Consider the following 19,207-nt stretch of genomic DNA (forward strand, 5'->3'; position numbering starts at 1 on the left):
ATTCATAAAGCACTCACCCAAGTCGGAGCTGAACATTTATCCTCTTTTGACCAAGGCTTTCTCCTTCCATATGTGTTCTTTCTTCAAACCTCGGAGGTCATATGCAGTTCCCATGTGACAACAGGAAGTTGTGGATGGAAAGAAGGAGCCATGGAAATCTGGACTGGAAGTCTGGACCTGGGGTTCAGTTCTGACTTTTTTGTGAACAATCTTTTGTGACTTCGGAGGTGCTGTGAAACCCTGAACTTTGTCCCTTCCTCTCTCTGGGCTTCAGTTTTACCTCTTATAAATGAGAAGGTTGGGAGAGGTGTCACTAAAGGTCCCCCAGGCTCTGGCAGCCAAAGACTCTTTTGGAAAAAAGCAGGTCTCTCCAAATTGCTGCAGAGTCCCACGTTAATTGGGCCACAGGAATGGCCTTTCCCATCTTCACCATCAACCTGTTTCACATTCATTTTAGAACATTTGTCGCTGCTGTAAAGAGCAGTCTTCCAGCAAAAGCCTCTTCGGTGTTTGGCAATGAGTCATTCTCACTGGAGGTCAAGTTCCCTTTGTGTCTGTCCCTAGGGATTGACAGACATAGAGGTGGGAAGATGAGGGACACTCTTGCCTGGGAAAAGTTTGCCTTGTTTGGGTAACCACAGATGGTGGAGTCAAACACTTCTGCTTTTTAAGTACCTCCCAAAACATCCCTTGCTGTGCGTGAACTTTACAGTTTACAAAGCTCTTTCAAGTCTATGACTCATCTGATTTTGGCAAGAAGAACCCTGCAGGGAAGGCATGGTAAGGGTTATTGTCCTAATTTCATAGGAAAGGAAACTGCAGCTCAGAGCAGTGAGGTGACTTCTCTCCAAAGGAGCACAGCCAATGCATCGAGGGGCCATTCCTTCCCACGGGAGAGATGGGGCCGAGCCTAAGAAAGATTAAGTGCGGGGCTGGAATGGAAACCAGGTCTGGTGATTCCCAGACCTGCCTGCCTCCACCCTCCTTGCCAACACCCCGAAGCCCCTGACCTGAAGGGGCAGGTCCTTTCCAACTCCTCCCACTGAGGTCTGCCTGGACACCTGACCCACACATTTCCTCCCCACACCACTCTGTTTTTATCTCTTGGGCAGTAAGCACACCTGGAATGTCTTGCCTTGTTGAGAGGCTCCAAGCATCAAGAACACATGTGGAAAGAGAAAGAAAAGTAGGAGCTATAAGGAGAATGGGAAGGAAGACTAAAAGACCACTTTGTACTCATCTGAGTGGGATAACTTTTAAAACATTTGCTAACATCTACCCTTTGTAAGGATGTGGAGAAATGGGAATTTTCAAACACACTGGTGGGACTAGAAATTGGAACAGTCTTTCTGGAAGTCAGTTTGTCTCAATATTTTAAATGACCTAGTAATTCCACTTCTAGGGATCTACTACAGAGATGCACACCTAGGGGGAAAGTGTTGGCTGTGATAGCAAAAAACTGTAAATATAAATAGGGGTCTGGTTCAGTAAGTTACCATTTATCCATCTGAGAGAACACCATGGCTCATTAATAAATATGAGGTCAATCAAGATCTTTAAGATCTGTTGTAAAGTGAAAAATGAAAAATACATACTGTGAAGTCATTATGTTTAAACAAATATATTGAAAAAGTTCCAGACAGATGAACACTAAACTGAGAGCAGGATTTTATTTGGGAGTGAACAGGGACTTAGGGCAATTGGGTAAAGTAATTACTTTTTTTTAGTATATATATTTTGGCACTTTTTTTTGCAAAAAAAACCAAACCAAAACAACAACAACAACAACAACAAAACAAAATCATTATGTATGATGTATGTTTGTAACAAACAAACAAAAACCCAGCCAATTAATGGTGATATTAGAGTCTTTATTCCAAGCCAGCTTCTCCCCAAAACCTTCCTCACAGGAGAAGCGCTGTTGGTGGCACGTTGTAATTTTAGATGGTCACATGATTTAACATGGTTACAATATGTAGAAGGACAACAGACCTACAGGGGCAGTGAGGGAATAAGCCTCATGATTTAGCCAAAAGACACAATGAAATTAAAGGCTTTACTCCCTAGCTATCTAAGATGGAGGCTTTCACCTGTCCCATGCACAAATTCCTCAGCCATCAGCTCTGTTTTGTCAATGGTAAAACAGCTTTGCTACTGCTAATAAAAATGTGCTTGAAAGCCCTTTGATATTGCTCATCCCTGAGTCAGCCATCTTGCCTCTTGCCCCAAGATGACAGCAGCTAACAGGTAGGTGAAAGTATGTCCCCTCAGCAAAGCATACCTCCGAGAACCTCTGCACGTCTTGTGTTAGCGTTCCCACTCGCTTCCACTGGTAGTACTTCAGCAGCTTCAAGATGGCTGGATTCACCGCATTATCTGACGGGACAGTCCGGAAGAAATAAGGGTATTTTTTCTTATCAGCTAGAACAGGTGTGGTCGCAGCAAAGGAGAGCTGAAAAACAAAAAGACAACACTTTAACTGGTGGTCCTTATGGCTCTGAGCCCAAGATCTTTCTGAATAGAATAGAGCCTGTTAGCTCTCACATGAGGAACAAATTTACAGGGCACGATATTTTAAGCCTTTTTATTGTAAAAGCAACACATTATAAAGGAAGAGAATATTTTTTTAAATGCAAAATAGAAGGAAGAAATGAACCGTAATTTGCCCTTCCCCAAAGATCCACCATTAATTTTGTAGTCTCTTTCCTTCTGGTTCTTTTTCCACGTGCAGAGATTTAAAAAAAAAAAAAAAAGATTCTTGACACGGGGATGGGGAGTATGGCATAGGGAATGCAGTCAGCATTAATGTAATGGCTAGGTGGAGAGCCAGAGGAGACAAAAAGCAATCAGGGGGATCATTTCATAAGTTATAGAAATGTCTAACCAATGAACTTGAAATTAATAATAAAATAAACTTAAAAAAAAATTCTTGAGATTATTCTACATAAACAATTGAATTATTTTTTCCTTCCTTAACATTATCCCACAAGCATTTAACCATCCTGTTAAAAACTCCTGGTAAATATTTTAATAGCTGCATAATATTCCAGTATTTGAAAATACCATAATTTACTGAATCATCTCTAATTTGGGGAGCATTTAGATTGTTTCTAATTTGTCTTTGTCGTATTATTCTATAAGCATCTTTGTGCACAACATTTCCCCCCCTAAATTTCAGGCTATTTCTGTAGGATAAAGTCTGTGATATAAAATTTTCCAGATAAAGGATATCAGCTTTTAAAGATTTAATACTTATTTCCAAAAAGGATTGTATCAATTTACATACCCACTAGCCAGGTATAATTAGAGGGCCAATTTCACCACATCCTTGTCAACAGAGAGAAATAAAATATTTTTCTATCTAATGATCTATCACTGAAGAGCCAGAATCACATTGCGTTCAGTGGTTATGCATAATGTTTAATCTTTTTTCCCTGTGGTTGTTAACTAGTAGTATGTCCTATTTTAGGAATTGCTTTTTCATGTCTTTTGTTTCTTTTTAGAGTGGTATTCTAATGCTTTTCTTATTGAGTTTAATGAAGACTTTTATATGTATAGCATTCAAATCAGGCTGTTATAGTTGCTGCAAATATCCAGTTTGTTTGCTTTCCCATTTTGTGTGTGTATATTTTAATTTACACTCAGTAGTCAAATCTGTCCATCTTTCCCTTTATTATTTCTTCTTTTTCTTTTAAGTGCCAGAAAGTTGCTAAATTGGATTTTAATTATCTGTCCTACAAGGCTCAGCTTAAATGTCACCTCTTCTGTAACATTTCCTCTGATCTCTGCTCTCCCTTCCCTTCAGCCACATCCACAGAAGGTGCTTATCAAACTTTTTGATCTTTGCAGTGTGATAGTGGGTAAATGGTATCTTTTTATAGTTCTAATTTGCATTTATCTTACGAGCCAGGGTAAGTATCTCTTCCTATGTTTAAGAGCAATTTGTAGGTTCTTTCTGGAAACTGTTCCCATCCTTTGCCTGTTTTCCAATTTGAATCGTTTTTCTTATCAGTTGGTAGACGTGATCTTTTATAGTAAGGAAATTAACCCTTTGTGATATAGTTGCTAAGCTCCTATCCCTCTCCCCCAAGTTTGTACTTCTTCTTTTTAATGTTTCTTATAGATTTGTTTGCTATATAGAAATTTCTTTTGAATGTGGCTGAATTTATCAATTTTTAAATTTTATGTCTTGAGGTTTGGTGTCATATGTAGGACAGCCTTTCCTGTTCTGAGATTATAAAAGAATTCCTTCATGGTTTCTTCTAGTCTGTCATTTCTCCCTCCCTCCTTTTCTGTTTTTTTCTCCCTCCCTTCTTTTCTCTCTTCCTCCCTCCCTTCTTTCTTTTCTTCATTTTTTTTTTGTTTGTTTCATTTAAATTTCTGACCCAGAGAGGGCAAGGCTGAAGCAAGAACACTCTTTGCTGCCATCGGCTTTCTCCCCGAACCCTTGCCTGTCCCAGCTGCAGTTCCAAATCTAATACACCCCAGAATCCAATTTCAGGGAAATAACATCCTGGCACCCTCGGGCCCCAGCTGAAGATGCTTTACCCCATCTTCTGTCATTTGGGAAGCACTTCTTTTCCTCCCAAGACTTCAGTACAGCAGGGCAGTGGAGTTTTTGTCCCTTTCCTGGTCTGGCTCAAAGAGCAGACAACCGCTACTTAGGACTCCCTACATCTTGTGCATCTACTCAGCATCTTAAATACCTCCTCCCACCTACTGGAGCTGAACGCACAACAGCGGCCATCAGCTGTGACTTGGAGCTAGCGAGTTAGGAACCAATTTCTAAGATCCCCACAGAGATAGAGACATCATCCCAAAACTGGTAAAAATCAAGGGTGGAATCACTGTTCAGAAAAACTGGGGGAAGAATAAGGATCAGCTAAACATATTGAAGCATACTTGCATTCAGAGTTGTCCAGCAATGGACTACTATTCCTTTCTATTAGAGTAGTGAGATCCCTGTGTTTGGGTGTATGCAAATTGAGGTTGGACCATGACTTAGGGAGAACACAGAGAGGCTTCAAGGTGTCAGTGAACACCCTGAAAACTATATAAAAAAGCTTTAGTGGGTCTGTATATGCATATAGACACACACATTATTCTGAAAAGAGTATCAATGGCTTCCAACAGATTCACAAAGAGGATCCTACAACCCAAAAAAGATCAGCATCCCTGCTTGCAGGTGACATTTTGATCCCATGGTGATTGCAAGAAATAGAAGCTCTCTGCAGTACCCTAAAACCTAATGTTCATGATTCTTCTCTCAAGATTAAAACAACACTTTAGGCCTCCTACAGTCAACAGTGGAGGAAGGAGCTATTCGAAAAATCAGGGAGCAACTATTTCAGGACCCAGGATGGTATATGTGCCATCGCACCCCCAAAAATGCTTATCTAATATAATTTGGAAAATGTTGGTTTTCTGATGTGATTTTTGAATCACACTCTGGTTGATACTTTACCATTATTGTCCCATTAGTTCCAGGTCCACAATTAATTGCTGCTTGAACAACCTCATATGTTTGCCCTGTAGGTAATTACAGTGGTTACTGTTCAGTGAATAAATGGCCCATTGTGTTTACAATGGGCTTGGAGTACAATATATGCCCCGGGTCTAAATCATGTTAGGTGCAAAATATTAACTGGCACTGACATTTTCTGCACCATTTGAGATAATGCACACTTTGATTAGATGGCTTGGCATCACTGTTCCTCTGGCTTTAGCTCCTAAAACTTCCTTCCATGGGCAAAGACTGCAGGCACTCAGTAGCACTGCTCAACTGCAGAACTGGAGGAACCTGCAAAATCATCTAGCTCTGGGGTTCTCCACCCTGGATGCACATTGGAGTCACCTGCGGAGATTTTGAAAAATATTGATGACTTGGTTCTGCTCCAGACCAACTGAATCAGAATCTGGGCACAGAGCCCAAGCATCAGTATTAGTTAAAAACTTCCCAGGTGATTATGATGCCCAGGAGCACTGAGGACCACTGATACAGTTTTGAATAAGCAGACCAAGGCCCAGAAATGAGGTATCACGATATCCACCATAACCAGTGAGAAGTAGGACTCAAATCCAGGTCTAAAGGACTCTAACACCAGAACTTTTTCTTCTTTATTTTTCACTTACAGTCAACATTTCAATATTCAGTCTCAACATGGTTTCTTTTTTATATCCTTAGTTATAAGAATTCTGTTCAGTGAGTCTTCAGGTGGTTCTCAATGATGGTTGTTCTGTACTTGTAATTTTGGTCATGGGAGGATGCAAGCACAGCGTTTACCTACTCTTCTATATTCTTGATGGCTGCCCCCCTGCCTCCTCTGTGCTTGCCAGGCCTTCCTCCCCCAGCACAGTCACTTGGCATCTAGAAACACTAGGCCTGTTGCATTAGGGTCCTAACTTGAAGACCCAACCTTTCCAGGCTCTCTTGCCTTATTTCATACAAGCCTGTGATTGAGGCTTGGAGTATATCTCTAAACCAAAGATTTATTTCAGAGAGTATTTTTATAGTTTCGTTGCCATTTCTAGTTGTATTGCATTGTTTTTGAGAATTTAGCATATACAGCTTCTGCTTTTGGAGTTTATTGAGATTTTCTTTGTGGCCTATCATACAATCAATTTTGTAAAAGTTCTAAGGTAGATGGAAGAGCAGATGCAGTTTCTAGTTGTAAATTTAAATTATAAAATTATCAGACTTCTTATGCATAAGAGATATAATCAAACTAACCAATTATATTATTACATGCTTTGTATTTTTGTTTACTTGACCTATCAAAGACAGGTTTGTTAAATTTTTTTCTATTGTCTCTGACAATTTCTCCATGTATTTTAATAGTTTTTTCTTTACATGCTTTGATTTTATGTTGTTTTGAGCATAAATGTTGATTACAATTATATTGTTATTTTTCAGCAATATATGCACTCGCCTAGTGCAAATATCAGGCGCTTACTGGATAATCATTGAGTGAACTGAGGGTTAAAATATTTATCAAGGTAAAATAAACTTTTTGTCTTTTATTGCTTTTTGTTTTGTATTGTATCTTGCTTGGTATTAATATTGAATTAATATGTTGCTTCATATTAACACTGAAACCCTGACTTTTGTATTTGCCTGCCATAGTTCTGATCCTCCTCTTTGTATTCTATTAAGATCATTTTTAAGTATATTTCTTGAAAAGAGTACATGAATGAATTTTAAATATATATGCTTATCGCTGTAATAAATTCTTGGTCTTACATTTATCATTTTATTGGCAGTCTTACTCTTTTCAATGCTTTCTTTTTGTTTCCTTTTGTCCCCTTTGATATTCAGACTATATATCCACTCTTCTCTATTCTGGATATATTAATCTTGCTTCTTGTCCCAACCTGCTGGAGTATCTTTTAATATTCTGAAGAAAAGTGAGAGATCAAAAACTTGCTGAGCATGGCCCTCTGTTGCCTTGACACATGATAGAATTTAGTTGGGTATAAAATTCTTGGGCTACCTACCCTTTTCTCCTTTAATATTACAAAGTGATGCAAAGGAGTAATCTGGGGCTAGTTTGATTGGTGTTCATTTGTAACTATCTTATTTTCTCTGTCTGAATGCCAGAAGAGTTTTTTTTCTTTATTTTTAGAATTAAAAGAATTTGCCAAGGTATGTCTGGCTGTGGCACTCTTGATTTTATCTGGGACTCAGGGAGTCCTTCAATCTATACACCCAAATCTTTCAACTCAGAAAATACACACACACTCCCACAATATACATACTGCATATAAATATAGTATTATATGTATTTAAATATATTTATTTTATATTCATATATATTCTTTTCTCTCCTTCAGAATACCTGATCATCTATGTGTTGTCTTTTCATTCTCCAAATCCGTATCTGTCATATTTTCTTCCATGATTTCATCTCTTGGTCTTTGTCCTCTGCTTTCTGGAAGAGCATCTTATTTTATTCTATCTCTTTTATTACAGGGTATGTGCATATTCCGTTTCACTAATTTCTGGTAAAATGGCTGTACCATTTACAGTCCCAGCACAGAGGTTCTCATCTTATCACATCCTGGCCAAGATTTGGTATGATTTGACTTTCTAATTTTGCTAATCTTTCAAGGACAGACAAGGTAGCACTTCATTAGTATATGACTTTGCAGCCCTTTGACTATAATGTAGTTTAGTGTCCACACATAAACATGATAGCCATTCACATTCTTTGTTCTGTGTCTTTGCTGATTTGCTTTTCAAATGCCTCAGTTTTAAACATCATTGTGTCTAACATATTTTTATTGTGCTATTGACATTTTTAGTTTTCTAGTAATTTTTTTATGACCATATCCCTTTTTGACCTGTACTCTTATCTCAGGCTATTTCATGAAGACCATGTTTTTTCTGCATATGACTGAGGATGCCAAACATCTTTCTAAAGTTTTCTTCTTTATCTTACAATAGATCATCTTCAGAGATGGACTTTTCCTATGCTTCTTCTGGGTATGGTGTGCCTTTGATTATATTTGCAGTATTTTTTCAAAGGCTGAATGTTAAGTGTTTTCAATGTACTCATCCACAAAAGCAAGGTCTTTTCAGATATGACTTATCAAAAGACACAATATGTGCATTGCCCTTGGCCCTGTCTTCTGCCTATTTACACTATAAGTATTTTTCTCAGAAAACTAGAGAATATTTTAGCACATATTTTGCTGTCCAGTATGCTGTTCTGCATTAATGAGGTGACATCTTTACCCTCAGTGCCTGATTTTCTGATACTCTGGATCAATCTAGTACATTAAATTTGCATCATACACTAAATACACTAATACCAGGGTTGTTTTTTTTCTCTCTCTTAGAAAACTTTACTTGGGAGGTCTCTGCTTCCCAGAATGCAATGCACTCCTAGTGTCCTGCTGTCCTTTTCATATCATTTTTTTCCTAGGAATTATAGCTCCGTCTGAATTTAGAGAGATGAGAATGAAGAGAAAAAAACATCTCGGTTGCTTCGAAGATCAGCATAGCTGTTCAATTTTCTGATTGGTAGAAGCTGTGGGTCTCTAACTCAGATTGTGGGAAAGAGAAGGAGGAAAAAAAATCTTTTATTCTTATTTATTTTTATTTTTATTTTTAGGACAATTGTTATTTTATGAGGCAAGGTTCAGAGTTTGGTAGCATTTTCTCAGTCCAGCTCCATCCACTATATAATTAGTTAAGATTCCAAACTTCTGGAATATAGTGAATCTTGTCTTAGAGCTCCTTGGTTCTTTGAGGTAGGAATTACCATCCATTTTACAGCTGAAGAAATCATGGCTCAGAAAGGTGACATATCTGTGCAAGGTCAGTACAAGAAATACTGAACTGGTCTTTTGACTTCGTATCTGGTTTTTCTTCAACTAGCTCTGGGCCATCAATTCCAGGTGATATGGGACGATGATCCAGGATTTGCTCCTTCTTCTGAGACCCGATGGCGCAGGGAGGAAACAGCTTATTCCAAGGCTTCCGGAGTTTCTCCAACATGGCAAGTTTCCATGGTGGGCACTGCTGGTCCTGGGATATTCTGGGGGACATACTCTTAACCAGCAGAGTGGAATGGGAAGAGAGCCATCAGCATCTCTCTCTCTGAGTGGGAAGCTCTAGCCTGCCATAAAATGTTTTGTGAGAATTTAGGGTCTGTGTATTGAACATTAAGTGCCCATGAACAGATAGAAGTGGAGAGCTGAGGCAACCACAAGGCCACTTTAGGGAGCTGGGAATCAGGCTTACGTCCATCCCTATGACTGAGAACAGGGCAAATCATTTCCCTTCTGTAGGTGTCTATTTTTCCCATCTCTGAAAATGATGGATTGGACCAAAGATTTCAAAGCTTCCTTGCAACCACAAAATTTTATGCTTCTCTCTCCAACCATTGAAGAAAATGATTAGTTTGTTCATTTTGTGTGTGTGTGTGTGTGTGTGTTTCATTTAATCTGATTTATTCAGATAATTGCCGTTGTGTCTCACTCCTCTTTGCAGATATAAACCTGGATGAAAATGTAAATACGCCTCCCAACTTCAGGATCTTAATTAAATCCCTAGCCACTGATGAATTCTTGCCTAAATGCAATTCATTCTTTACCTGGTTTGGGGCCTCTGAATTTAACTTTTCTGCAGAAATAAAGCATTATTCAGGTGGCAAGTGTAGCCAAGAGCAGCCCTACTTGCTAAATCTTAGGTGAGAAACTCAGGCCAGATGCGAGAGGGGAGAAATGATTGAGGGTTGCTCTTTTCTCTGCTCAGTTTAATCTTTTTCCATGGGTTTGCTGACTGTTTCTGTAATTAAATGAAGGAGGTATTTGTCATCTAGGGTTCTTTTCAGCTGAGATGAATGGAACGCAACTTTCTCAGGAAGCTTCTGACAAAACCCTGTTTGTGGCCGGTGCCAGGATGTGTACAAAGGCGCCGGACTGTGTGTGTTGGGAATCGGGTCCACTTCAGGTCTGCGCCAGGTCACCGCTGCGCCCAGGCCCTGGTGAAACACTGTTTGGACACAAAGTGCCTCAACATAGATGCCGTGAGATTAATGTGACGCAGAGCGGCTGCAAAGTATTTCCCGAGTCAATGAGAGAAAATGAATGCCTGGCGTTCGGGCGAGTTCTTGAGACCCACTCCCACAAAAGGCCTGCTCAGGCATCCTGCGTAGATTTGCTCTAAGGTTTGAAACCTCTTTAGTCAGAGAGAGCTGAGCTGGAATCACTTGGGGAACACTCATCTCTCCTTCCTGTTGATGAGTTTTAGTTTTTAATCACTCAGAGGCACACAGCAGTTCAGCTTTTACCACCCACTCCCATGGCCATATTCTTACCAGGAACTCATTAACAACTTGTGAAGGAGGTAGGGAAAGCTTTATTATCTTGGTGTCCTCATGGGGAAACTGAGGCTCAGGGAGGTAGAGTGACTTGCCCAAGGCCCTGCAGTGAGCAAGGGGCAAGGTTGGAATCTGAGCTCAGATATTTGACTCCTAAAGTCATTGCAGGATGTGTGCCTGCTGTGGGCAGAGCATGAAGGGCTTGGTATTCGTGCTCATTTATTGTGCAAAACAATTCTGTGAGGTAGACACTGTTATGATATGCATTTTCAGATGAAACTGAGGCTCGGAGGGGTTAAGTCGCTTGCATTTGGTCACACACTGGCACAGCAGGAAGACTGACTTCCTAAGCCTTCGCTAGTTCCACAGACTTCTAGAAGCACATAATTCTCTGTCATTAACAATTTCCAAAACACATTTACTTCTTTAGTCTAACTTTGATCTTCACAAAAACCCATGATATAAGATACGGTAGACTTTATTACCCTCATTTAATAGTTGAGGAAACTGAAGCTCAGAAAGGTTGAGTAACGTGCTCAAAGTCACACATTAGCTAGGGCTTGAACTTGGGAGTTTTGTTCTTGGAATGCAGTTCTCTCTCAAACATGCAGGGCTGCTTCTCAAAGAGGCACCAGGGAACAAGATCAGAAAGCAACTGGGTATTTAAAAGAAGGGAGAAGAAAATTTGCTTAAAAGAAAAACAATACCGCATCTATGGCTTATTATGCTTTTGATTCCCCCAAAATGGTCCGCTTCCATTACATGAAACAAAATTCAGGTGCGTTTGATTTTTTTTATTTAAGAGAAAATTCTTCGCATTTTTCTTTTCAAACTTCTATTATAAAATATAAACTCTCTATATAAGTGTATAAAATATGCATGTTCAATTTAAGGAGTAATAACAAAACCAATATCCAACTGCCCATCAACCAGTCTAAGAAGTAGCTTTTATTTATTTGTAAATAGTAAATTGTAAAATAATTAAATTGTTTTGCTCTCTAAGCATTATTTTTTGTTTTGTGGCACTCTGATTTTTGTTTCCTTCTTCACTGCCCTCTTTGGAATTTCTATCATTATTTTCTGTAAGGATTGAAAACCAAATATTACTTCTTCAAATCCTTTTTTCTTTTTCTTTTTTAAAGTCAAAAATGGGAGTTAAATAGAGAAACAGAAAAGCCAAACAGAAAGCAGTTTGGTGCAGATGGGTGAGAATGCGGGGTTTCAGATTAGACAGGTTGCCCCACTACTTTGGGAACATTACTTCACCTTTCGGCACCTGTCTCCTTCTCTGTAAACCAGAGCGACACACCCTATGTCAGGGTGAGTGTGAGGTCAGAACCAGCACAGGCATCCAATAAATGGTTGCTGTTCCACCACAACTTCTAGACTCGCGAGAACTGGATGGGACCTCTTACAATTATGGAAGGTCTTTTAACTTATAAGGCCCTTTCCCTCACTACGACCTCAACTCCAAGGAAGGCAGAGTGGAGGAGAATACCTGTTTTACAGATGAATTACAGACGAAAAGCCTCAGTGAATGAAAGGGTTTGCTCACAGTGACATGGCTATCCCGTGCAGAGACATAATTCTAAATCAGGCCTTCTAATTTCTAATCTAGTGATTTTTAAATGGCTTGTTAATCTTAAAAAATAATAATGATTATATTGCTTGACTAATTGTGTACAATTAGAATATATGCCTTTAATTTTCTCTTAAACTTCTGGTAAAATGTTCCATTGTCTCCTCACAGCTGTGCAGGTGACAAATGCAGGAAATTAACAAATCACATTAGAAACCTCTTTGGTTTCCTCAGCTCCTTTGCACTTTGCTTTCAACTGATGTCTTTAGGGGTAAGAAGAGTTCTCATGTGATCACAGCTGTGAAGCCAACTGCCTTTTAATTACCACACAGCAAAAATCATGTCTCCTCATGTCAATTTAGCACCTCTAATTAGCTGATAGGTTAAAATCACATCTATAGGGGGAAAGGTGTGCTGGGGCCCAGCTCGATGCTTGCAGGGGAAGAAGATGAGGCATATTCATCTTGGGATCCTCCTGTCTCTTCAAGGCCAGCTCCTATTCATCTGCGCAGGCCTGCTCATAGCCGCCTCCTCCAGGGAGCCTTCCCTGGTGTTCCTGAGTTCTCCTAGAATTCGTCCTTTCCTTGTTGTGGGAGGGCTAGATCTCAGAGATATCAGGACTCCAAAAGAAGGGCTCATCTTAGGTTCAGTTCAGACAATGCCTCCCATAACCAAGGGAAGGAACAGCTGGACTCTAGACATCTGAGATTTGCTTCATGGTCAGTCCTGGGAAAATTAAGTGGAATCAAAATAAAGTATTTTGAATATTTTGAAAACCTTGATAAAGTTTTCTTCAATAGAGCAGAGGAGGTCATCCTGGACCAGTGGGACTGAGGCTGAGGACACAAAGAAATGAACATGGACATGTGGCTATGGAACATAAAGACCCAGCTCCATGTACTAGCTGCAAGTCTGCCAGCAATCTATTAGGACTCTCTTTCTTAACTTGTGAAATGACAGAATGAGTCCTGCCCTAACACTCTAGGGCTCTTTAGAAAAATGAGAACTTAGAATTGAAACTGTTTTATAGGAAGTCAGTCCTGTGCTAATAAATGACGAGAGTTACGAGACCTAACTGGTCTGTTAGATCATACCTTCTCTACCACTCTAGGAGGCTTCCTCACCCTGTCACTCCGGCCTTGTATTTCTCAAAGCACATGAGGCTCTCTCTTGTCCCTGCCCCTAGGAAGAAGCCTTCCTGAACACCGTCTCTCACCTCCAGTCTAGGCCACCTTCATCTAGCCCTTATCACATGTATTATAATTGTATTCTTGCTTCCCTCAATAAGACTGTAAGGTAAAAAGTGCTCAAGCTGTCACGTATAAGCACTCAAATGTTTGCTGAATAAATGAATACATGAATAAATGCAAAAGGAATAGACCTATTGTATGGGGTCCCAGAGGGAAAATTAGGATTAATGTCCGACTGTTTCTGGGAGGCTGGTATAGATCAATAATGAAGAAATATTTAATGATAAGGTATTCAAGAATGGATCAACACCTTGCAAAGTACTGAGTTCACCATTACTGAAGGTATTCAAGATGATCAAGAATCGCCTATCTACCAGGGTTATAAAAAGGATTCCCAAATCGGCAGAGAATTTGCATTAGTCAGTGTTGTGTCTTATGGGTACTGCTGGTGGCAATGCCGGGCACCAAATTACTATTTTATATCTTAATAGATATGTTTTCTCTTTATTTACTCTTATACTATCTTCTTAGTAAATAATACTAGTTTTCCATTCATAGTATTTAAATAAAAGGATGAGTCAATCTAAAGAAAAATACTAAATAAGTTAATGATACAAGTGGTATGCGAACTTGCCAAAATCAGGAAGGTGGCATGCAAAAGATGGGGTCTAGGACACACAGGGTTGCAGGTTCAGTAAGGAGTCTTACAAGGATATATGGCCCTCAGACATAAAAATTTACCCAACTCTCCATAATTTTCCATTAAATTAAGTCATAATATGAATTTAGACAGTATAGAATGAGCTAGACTCTCATCTGGGCACTGAAGAATGGTGCTATTAGAAGTATACTAAAAAGTGGGTGGATCTCTCAAATCAAAGTAATTAATTACATAGAGACAAAGAGAAATAACTGTGAAAGTAGAAATGGCCTATGTAACAGGGCTGCGATACTTGGCAACATTGGGGGCATGCTCATACTAAAAAATTTATTCTTTATCTGAAGTTCAAATTTAACTGGGCATTCTATAATTTAACTGGGCATTCCTAAGTAACCATCAAAGTCAGAGATAGTGAATACATTTGAGCCTAGGTGACATTGTTAACGAAGGGTTAGAGTGGCTGTGGAGAGAAGTGGGTGAAGTTGGTGAAGAGCATGCGGTGATCAATTAGTTATGACTGAAATTAGCATAGGAAGGGGAAGTAATGGCACCAACATCATTCATTTATCTGCCATCCTGGGCTTGTCCGACTCCTCATTTTACACACCGAGGGCCAGGGAAGGCAAGGGCCTTGCCCAGGCTCACCGCCTAAGTCCACAGCTGGGCTGAGCTAAACTCATTTGCAGCTCCATGCTGCCTGCTCGGAATCAAAACAGAATGCTCCCAATGCCATGATTATGTAATTTCAGACTACCTTCAGCAAACATGACCACCCATATCAGGAGCCAGAACGCACACAACCAGTCAAACCCTCCACCTGATCTAATTTAACATCATGACTACATTCGAATGCCCTAGAACACCACAAAGAAAAAAATCTAAAACAAAAATCATTTACACTCAGTTCTGTTGAAGGAGATGTCACTGTAACAGAAAGCACTTGGGGTCTGAACCACTGCGTACTTCATGTCATATCTCTGGGGCTCTCAGAAATACAGTTTTACAATTGACTCTCGGAAGAAACTAAAAACAAGTATGCTTTATTATGAAGCAGATATTTCACTTGCTGTGCATTGAATCAGATGGGACTGAACTGAATTCGGGTTCTCTCCATCTCTCTGTTGGTCTTTCTTTCTGGGCCTGCGGTTCCTTATTGTTAAAATAAAGAGACTGCACTAGGTAGCTCTTTATTTCAGCTCTAGGATTTTGTGATTTTCTAATTCTATGTTTAATTTACAAATCGAGGAGAAATTCTTCTTTCTTTAGGTGAGAAAATAAAAACTACTGGACTAGAAACAACATTGCCAGAAGCATTTTATGCCAGCCTCTTTCACAAAGAGAATTATTTAGTCGAATTTTTTATGTCTCCATTTGGATATTAGCCTTTTACTTTCTGCTTTTCTTAATTAAGTTCATTCATTAGTATTCTCATTCATTCAACGAAGATTTGTTTTCTAGAAAAATTATAGATGCATTTCCCTTGACCTAGAAAGCCCACTTCTAGGAATTCATCCACAGTTTACACTGGCACAAATATGACACGTGGCCAAGGTGATTCTACCAGACTGGAAACAACCCAAATGTCCATCAGTAGGGGACTGGATGTACAAACTATGGTACGGCCACATGAAAAATGGTATGGCTGTAAAATGAATAAGGAATGTCTTTATATAATAATGATAAAACAGTGAGCTCCAGGAAGAAGTGAAAAAACAAGGTACAGAGTAGCATATATTTAATGCTCCCTTTTGTGTAAGAAGGAAGATGAGGAATAAACACACACACACACACACACACACGCACACACACACACCCCTTTGAAATTATGAAAACATTCAAACCAACAAAAAAGTTGAAAAAGAACAGTCCAATGAACGCCACATGTCCGACTGTTTCTGGGAGGCTGGTATAGATCAATAATGAAGAAATATTTAATGATAAGGTATTCAAGAATGGATCAACACCTTGCAAAGTACTGAGTTCACCATTACTGAAGGTATTCAAGATGATCAAGAATCGCCTATCTACCAGGGTTATAAAAAGGATTCCCAAATCGGCAGAGAATTTGCATTAGTCAGTGTTGTGTCTTATGGGTACTGCTGGTGGCAATGCCGGGCACCAAATTACTATTTTATATCTTAATAGATATGTTTTCTCTTTATTTACTCTTATACTATCTTCTTAGTAAATAATACTAGTTTTCCATTCATAGCATTTAAATAAAAGGATGAGTCAATCTAAAGAAAAATACTAAATAAGTTAATGATACAAGTGGTATGCGAACTTGCCAAAATCAGGAAGGTGGCATGCAAAAGATGGGGTCTAGGACACACAGGGTTGCAGGTTCAGTAAGGAGTCTTACAAGGATATATGGCCCTCAGACATAAAAATTTACCCAACTCTCCATAATTTTCCATTAAATTAAGTCATAATATGAATTTAGACAGTATAGAATGAGCTAGACTCTCATCTGGGCACTGAAGAATGGCGCTATTAGAAGTATACTAAAAAGAGGGTGGATCTCTCAAATCAAAGTAATTAATTACATAGAGACAAAGAGAAATAACTGTGAAAGTAGAAATGGCCTTTGTAAGAGGGCTGCGATACTTGGCAACATTGGGGGCATGCTCATACTAAAAAATTTATTCTTTATCTGAAGTTCAAATTTAACTGGGCATTCTATATTCTAGCTGGTAACCCTAAGTAACCATCAAAGTCAGAGATAGTGAATACATTTGAGCCTAGGTGACATTGTTAACGAAGGGTTAGAGTGGCTGTGGAGAGAAGTGGGTGAAGTTGGTGAAGAGCATGCGGTGATCAATTAGTTATGTCTGAAATTAGCATAGGAAGGGGAAGTAATGGCACCAACATCATTCATTTATCTGCCATCCTGGGCTTGTCCGACTCCTCATTTTACACACCGAGGGCCAGGGAAGGCAAGGGCCTTGCCCAGGCTCACAGCCCAAGTCCACAGCTGGGCTGAGCTAAACTCATTTGCAGCTCCATGCTGCCTGCTCGGAATCAAAACAGAATGCTCCCAATGCCATGATTATGTAATTTCAGACTACCTTCAGCAAACGTGACCACCCATATCAGGAGCCAGAACGCACACAACCAGTCAAACCCTCCACCTGATCTAATTTAACATCATGACTACATTCGAATGCCCTAGAACACCACAAAGAAAAAAATCTAAAACAAAAATCATTTACACTCAGTTCTGTTGAAGGAGATGTCACTGTAACAGAAAGCACTTGGGGTCTGAACCACTGCGTACTTCATGTCATATCTCTGGGGCTCTCAGAAATACAGTTTTACAATTGACTCTCGGAAGAAACTAAAAACAAGTATGCTTTATTATGAAGCAGATATTTCACTTGCTGTGCATTGAATCAGATGGGACTGAACTGAATTCGGGTTCTCTCCATCTCTCTGTTGGTCTTTCTTTCTGGGCCTGCGGTTCCTTATTGTTAAAATAAAGAGACTGCACTAGGTAGCTCTTTATTTCAGCTCTAGGATTTTGTGATTTTCTAATTCTATGTTTAATTTACAAATCGAGGAGAAATTCTTCTTTCTTTAGGTGAGAAAATAAAAACTACTGGACTAGAAACAACATTGCCAGAAGCATTTTATGCCAGCCTCTTTCACAAAGAGAATTATTTAGTCGAATTTTTTATGTCTCCATTTGGATATTAGCCTTTTACTTTCTGCTTTTCTTAATTAAGTTCATTCATTAGTATTCTCATTCATTCAACGAAGATTTGTTTTCTAGAAAAATTATAGATGCATTTCCCTTGACCTAGAAAGCCCACTTCTAGGAATTCATCCACAGTTTACACTGGCACAAATATGACACGTGGCCAAGGTGATTCTACCAGACTGGAAACAACCCAAATGTCCATCAGTAGGGGACTGGATGTACAAACTATGGTACGGCCACATGAAAAATGGTATGGCTGTAAAATGAATAAGGAATGTCTTTATATAATAATGATAAAACAGTGAGCTCCAGGAAGAAGTGAAAAAACAAGGTACAGAGTAGCATATATTTAATGCTCCCTTTTGTGTAAGAAGGAAGATGAGGAATAAACACACACACACACACACACATATTTGTGCATATTTACAATAAGAAACACTGGAAGAATAACTAAAAGACTAATAAAAATGGTTATCTATAGGGGTAACAAAAGCAAGCTGAATCGGAGCCAAGAATTCTCTTCTTGTTGTATAGCTCTGACTATAGAATCATATAAAAGTTGTATATATTTTAAAAATAAAATTAATCAGCAAGAATTAAAAAACCAATCCCTAAAAACTGAAAGCAAACGAAAACAAGGGCACTTAAGGGTGTATCACATTGTTAAGACAATCGAATGGAGAAAAATCTATAAAGGGACTTCTGGACACATATTTACTGTTCATCTGAAAAGGAATATAGTTCTCGCTCCCAACACACACACACACACACACACACACACACGCACACACACACACCCCTTTGAAATTATGAAAACATTCAAACCAACAAAAAAGTTGAAAAAGAACAGTCCAATGAACGCCACATACCTTTCACCATTCACCATTCACCATTTTCCTCATCTGTTTTCATCTCTTGCCCTCCAAATAAATATATACATGTAAATGTATACACACACATATACACACAGACACATATACATATATGCACACATACACATTTTTTTGTTTTTGAAGCATTTGAAATTAACTTACAGACATTTTGACACCTTACTCCTAAATAGTTCGGGATACATTTAAGAATTACATTTTCCTATATCATTCCAATGTTGTTACCATATTATGAAAATGAACAGTAATTCAGTATCGTATGATGTATAGCCCACATTCAGATTTCTTCAATTTCTCCCAAGTTTCATTTTTTAAATTCAGGATCCAATCAACATTCATGCCCTGCATTTGCTTATTTTTT

At 39.0% G+C, this 19,207-nt stretch overlaps 1 protein-coding gene across 1 annotated transcript in view; it reads right to left on the minus strand.

The window, feature by feature from the left end:
- The window catches only part of GABBR2 (gamma-aminobutyric acid type B receptor subunit 2), a 350,397-nt gene that overhangs the window by 202,243 nt on the left and 128,947 nt on the right, over positions 1-19,207 (minus strand). Inside the window, exon 3 of the mRNA XM_023534233.1 lies at positions 2,282-2,452. Coding sequence (XP_023390001.1) covers positions 2,282-2,452 — 171 coding nt within the window. The remainder of the gene's footprint in view (positions 1-2,281; positions 2,453-19,207) is intronic.

This window comes from Pteropus vampyrus, unplaced genomic scaffold (assembly GCF_000151845.1).
Source record: "Pteropus vampyrus isolate Shadow unplaced genomic scaffold, Pvam_2.0 Scaffold123, whole genome shotgun sequence".
Lineage (NCBI taxonomy): Eukaryota > Metazoa > Chordata > Mammalia > Chiroptera > Pteropodidae > Pteropus > Pteropus vampyrus.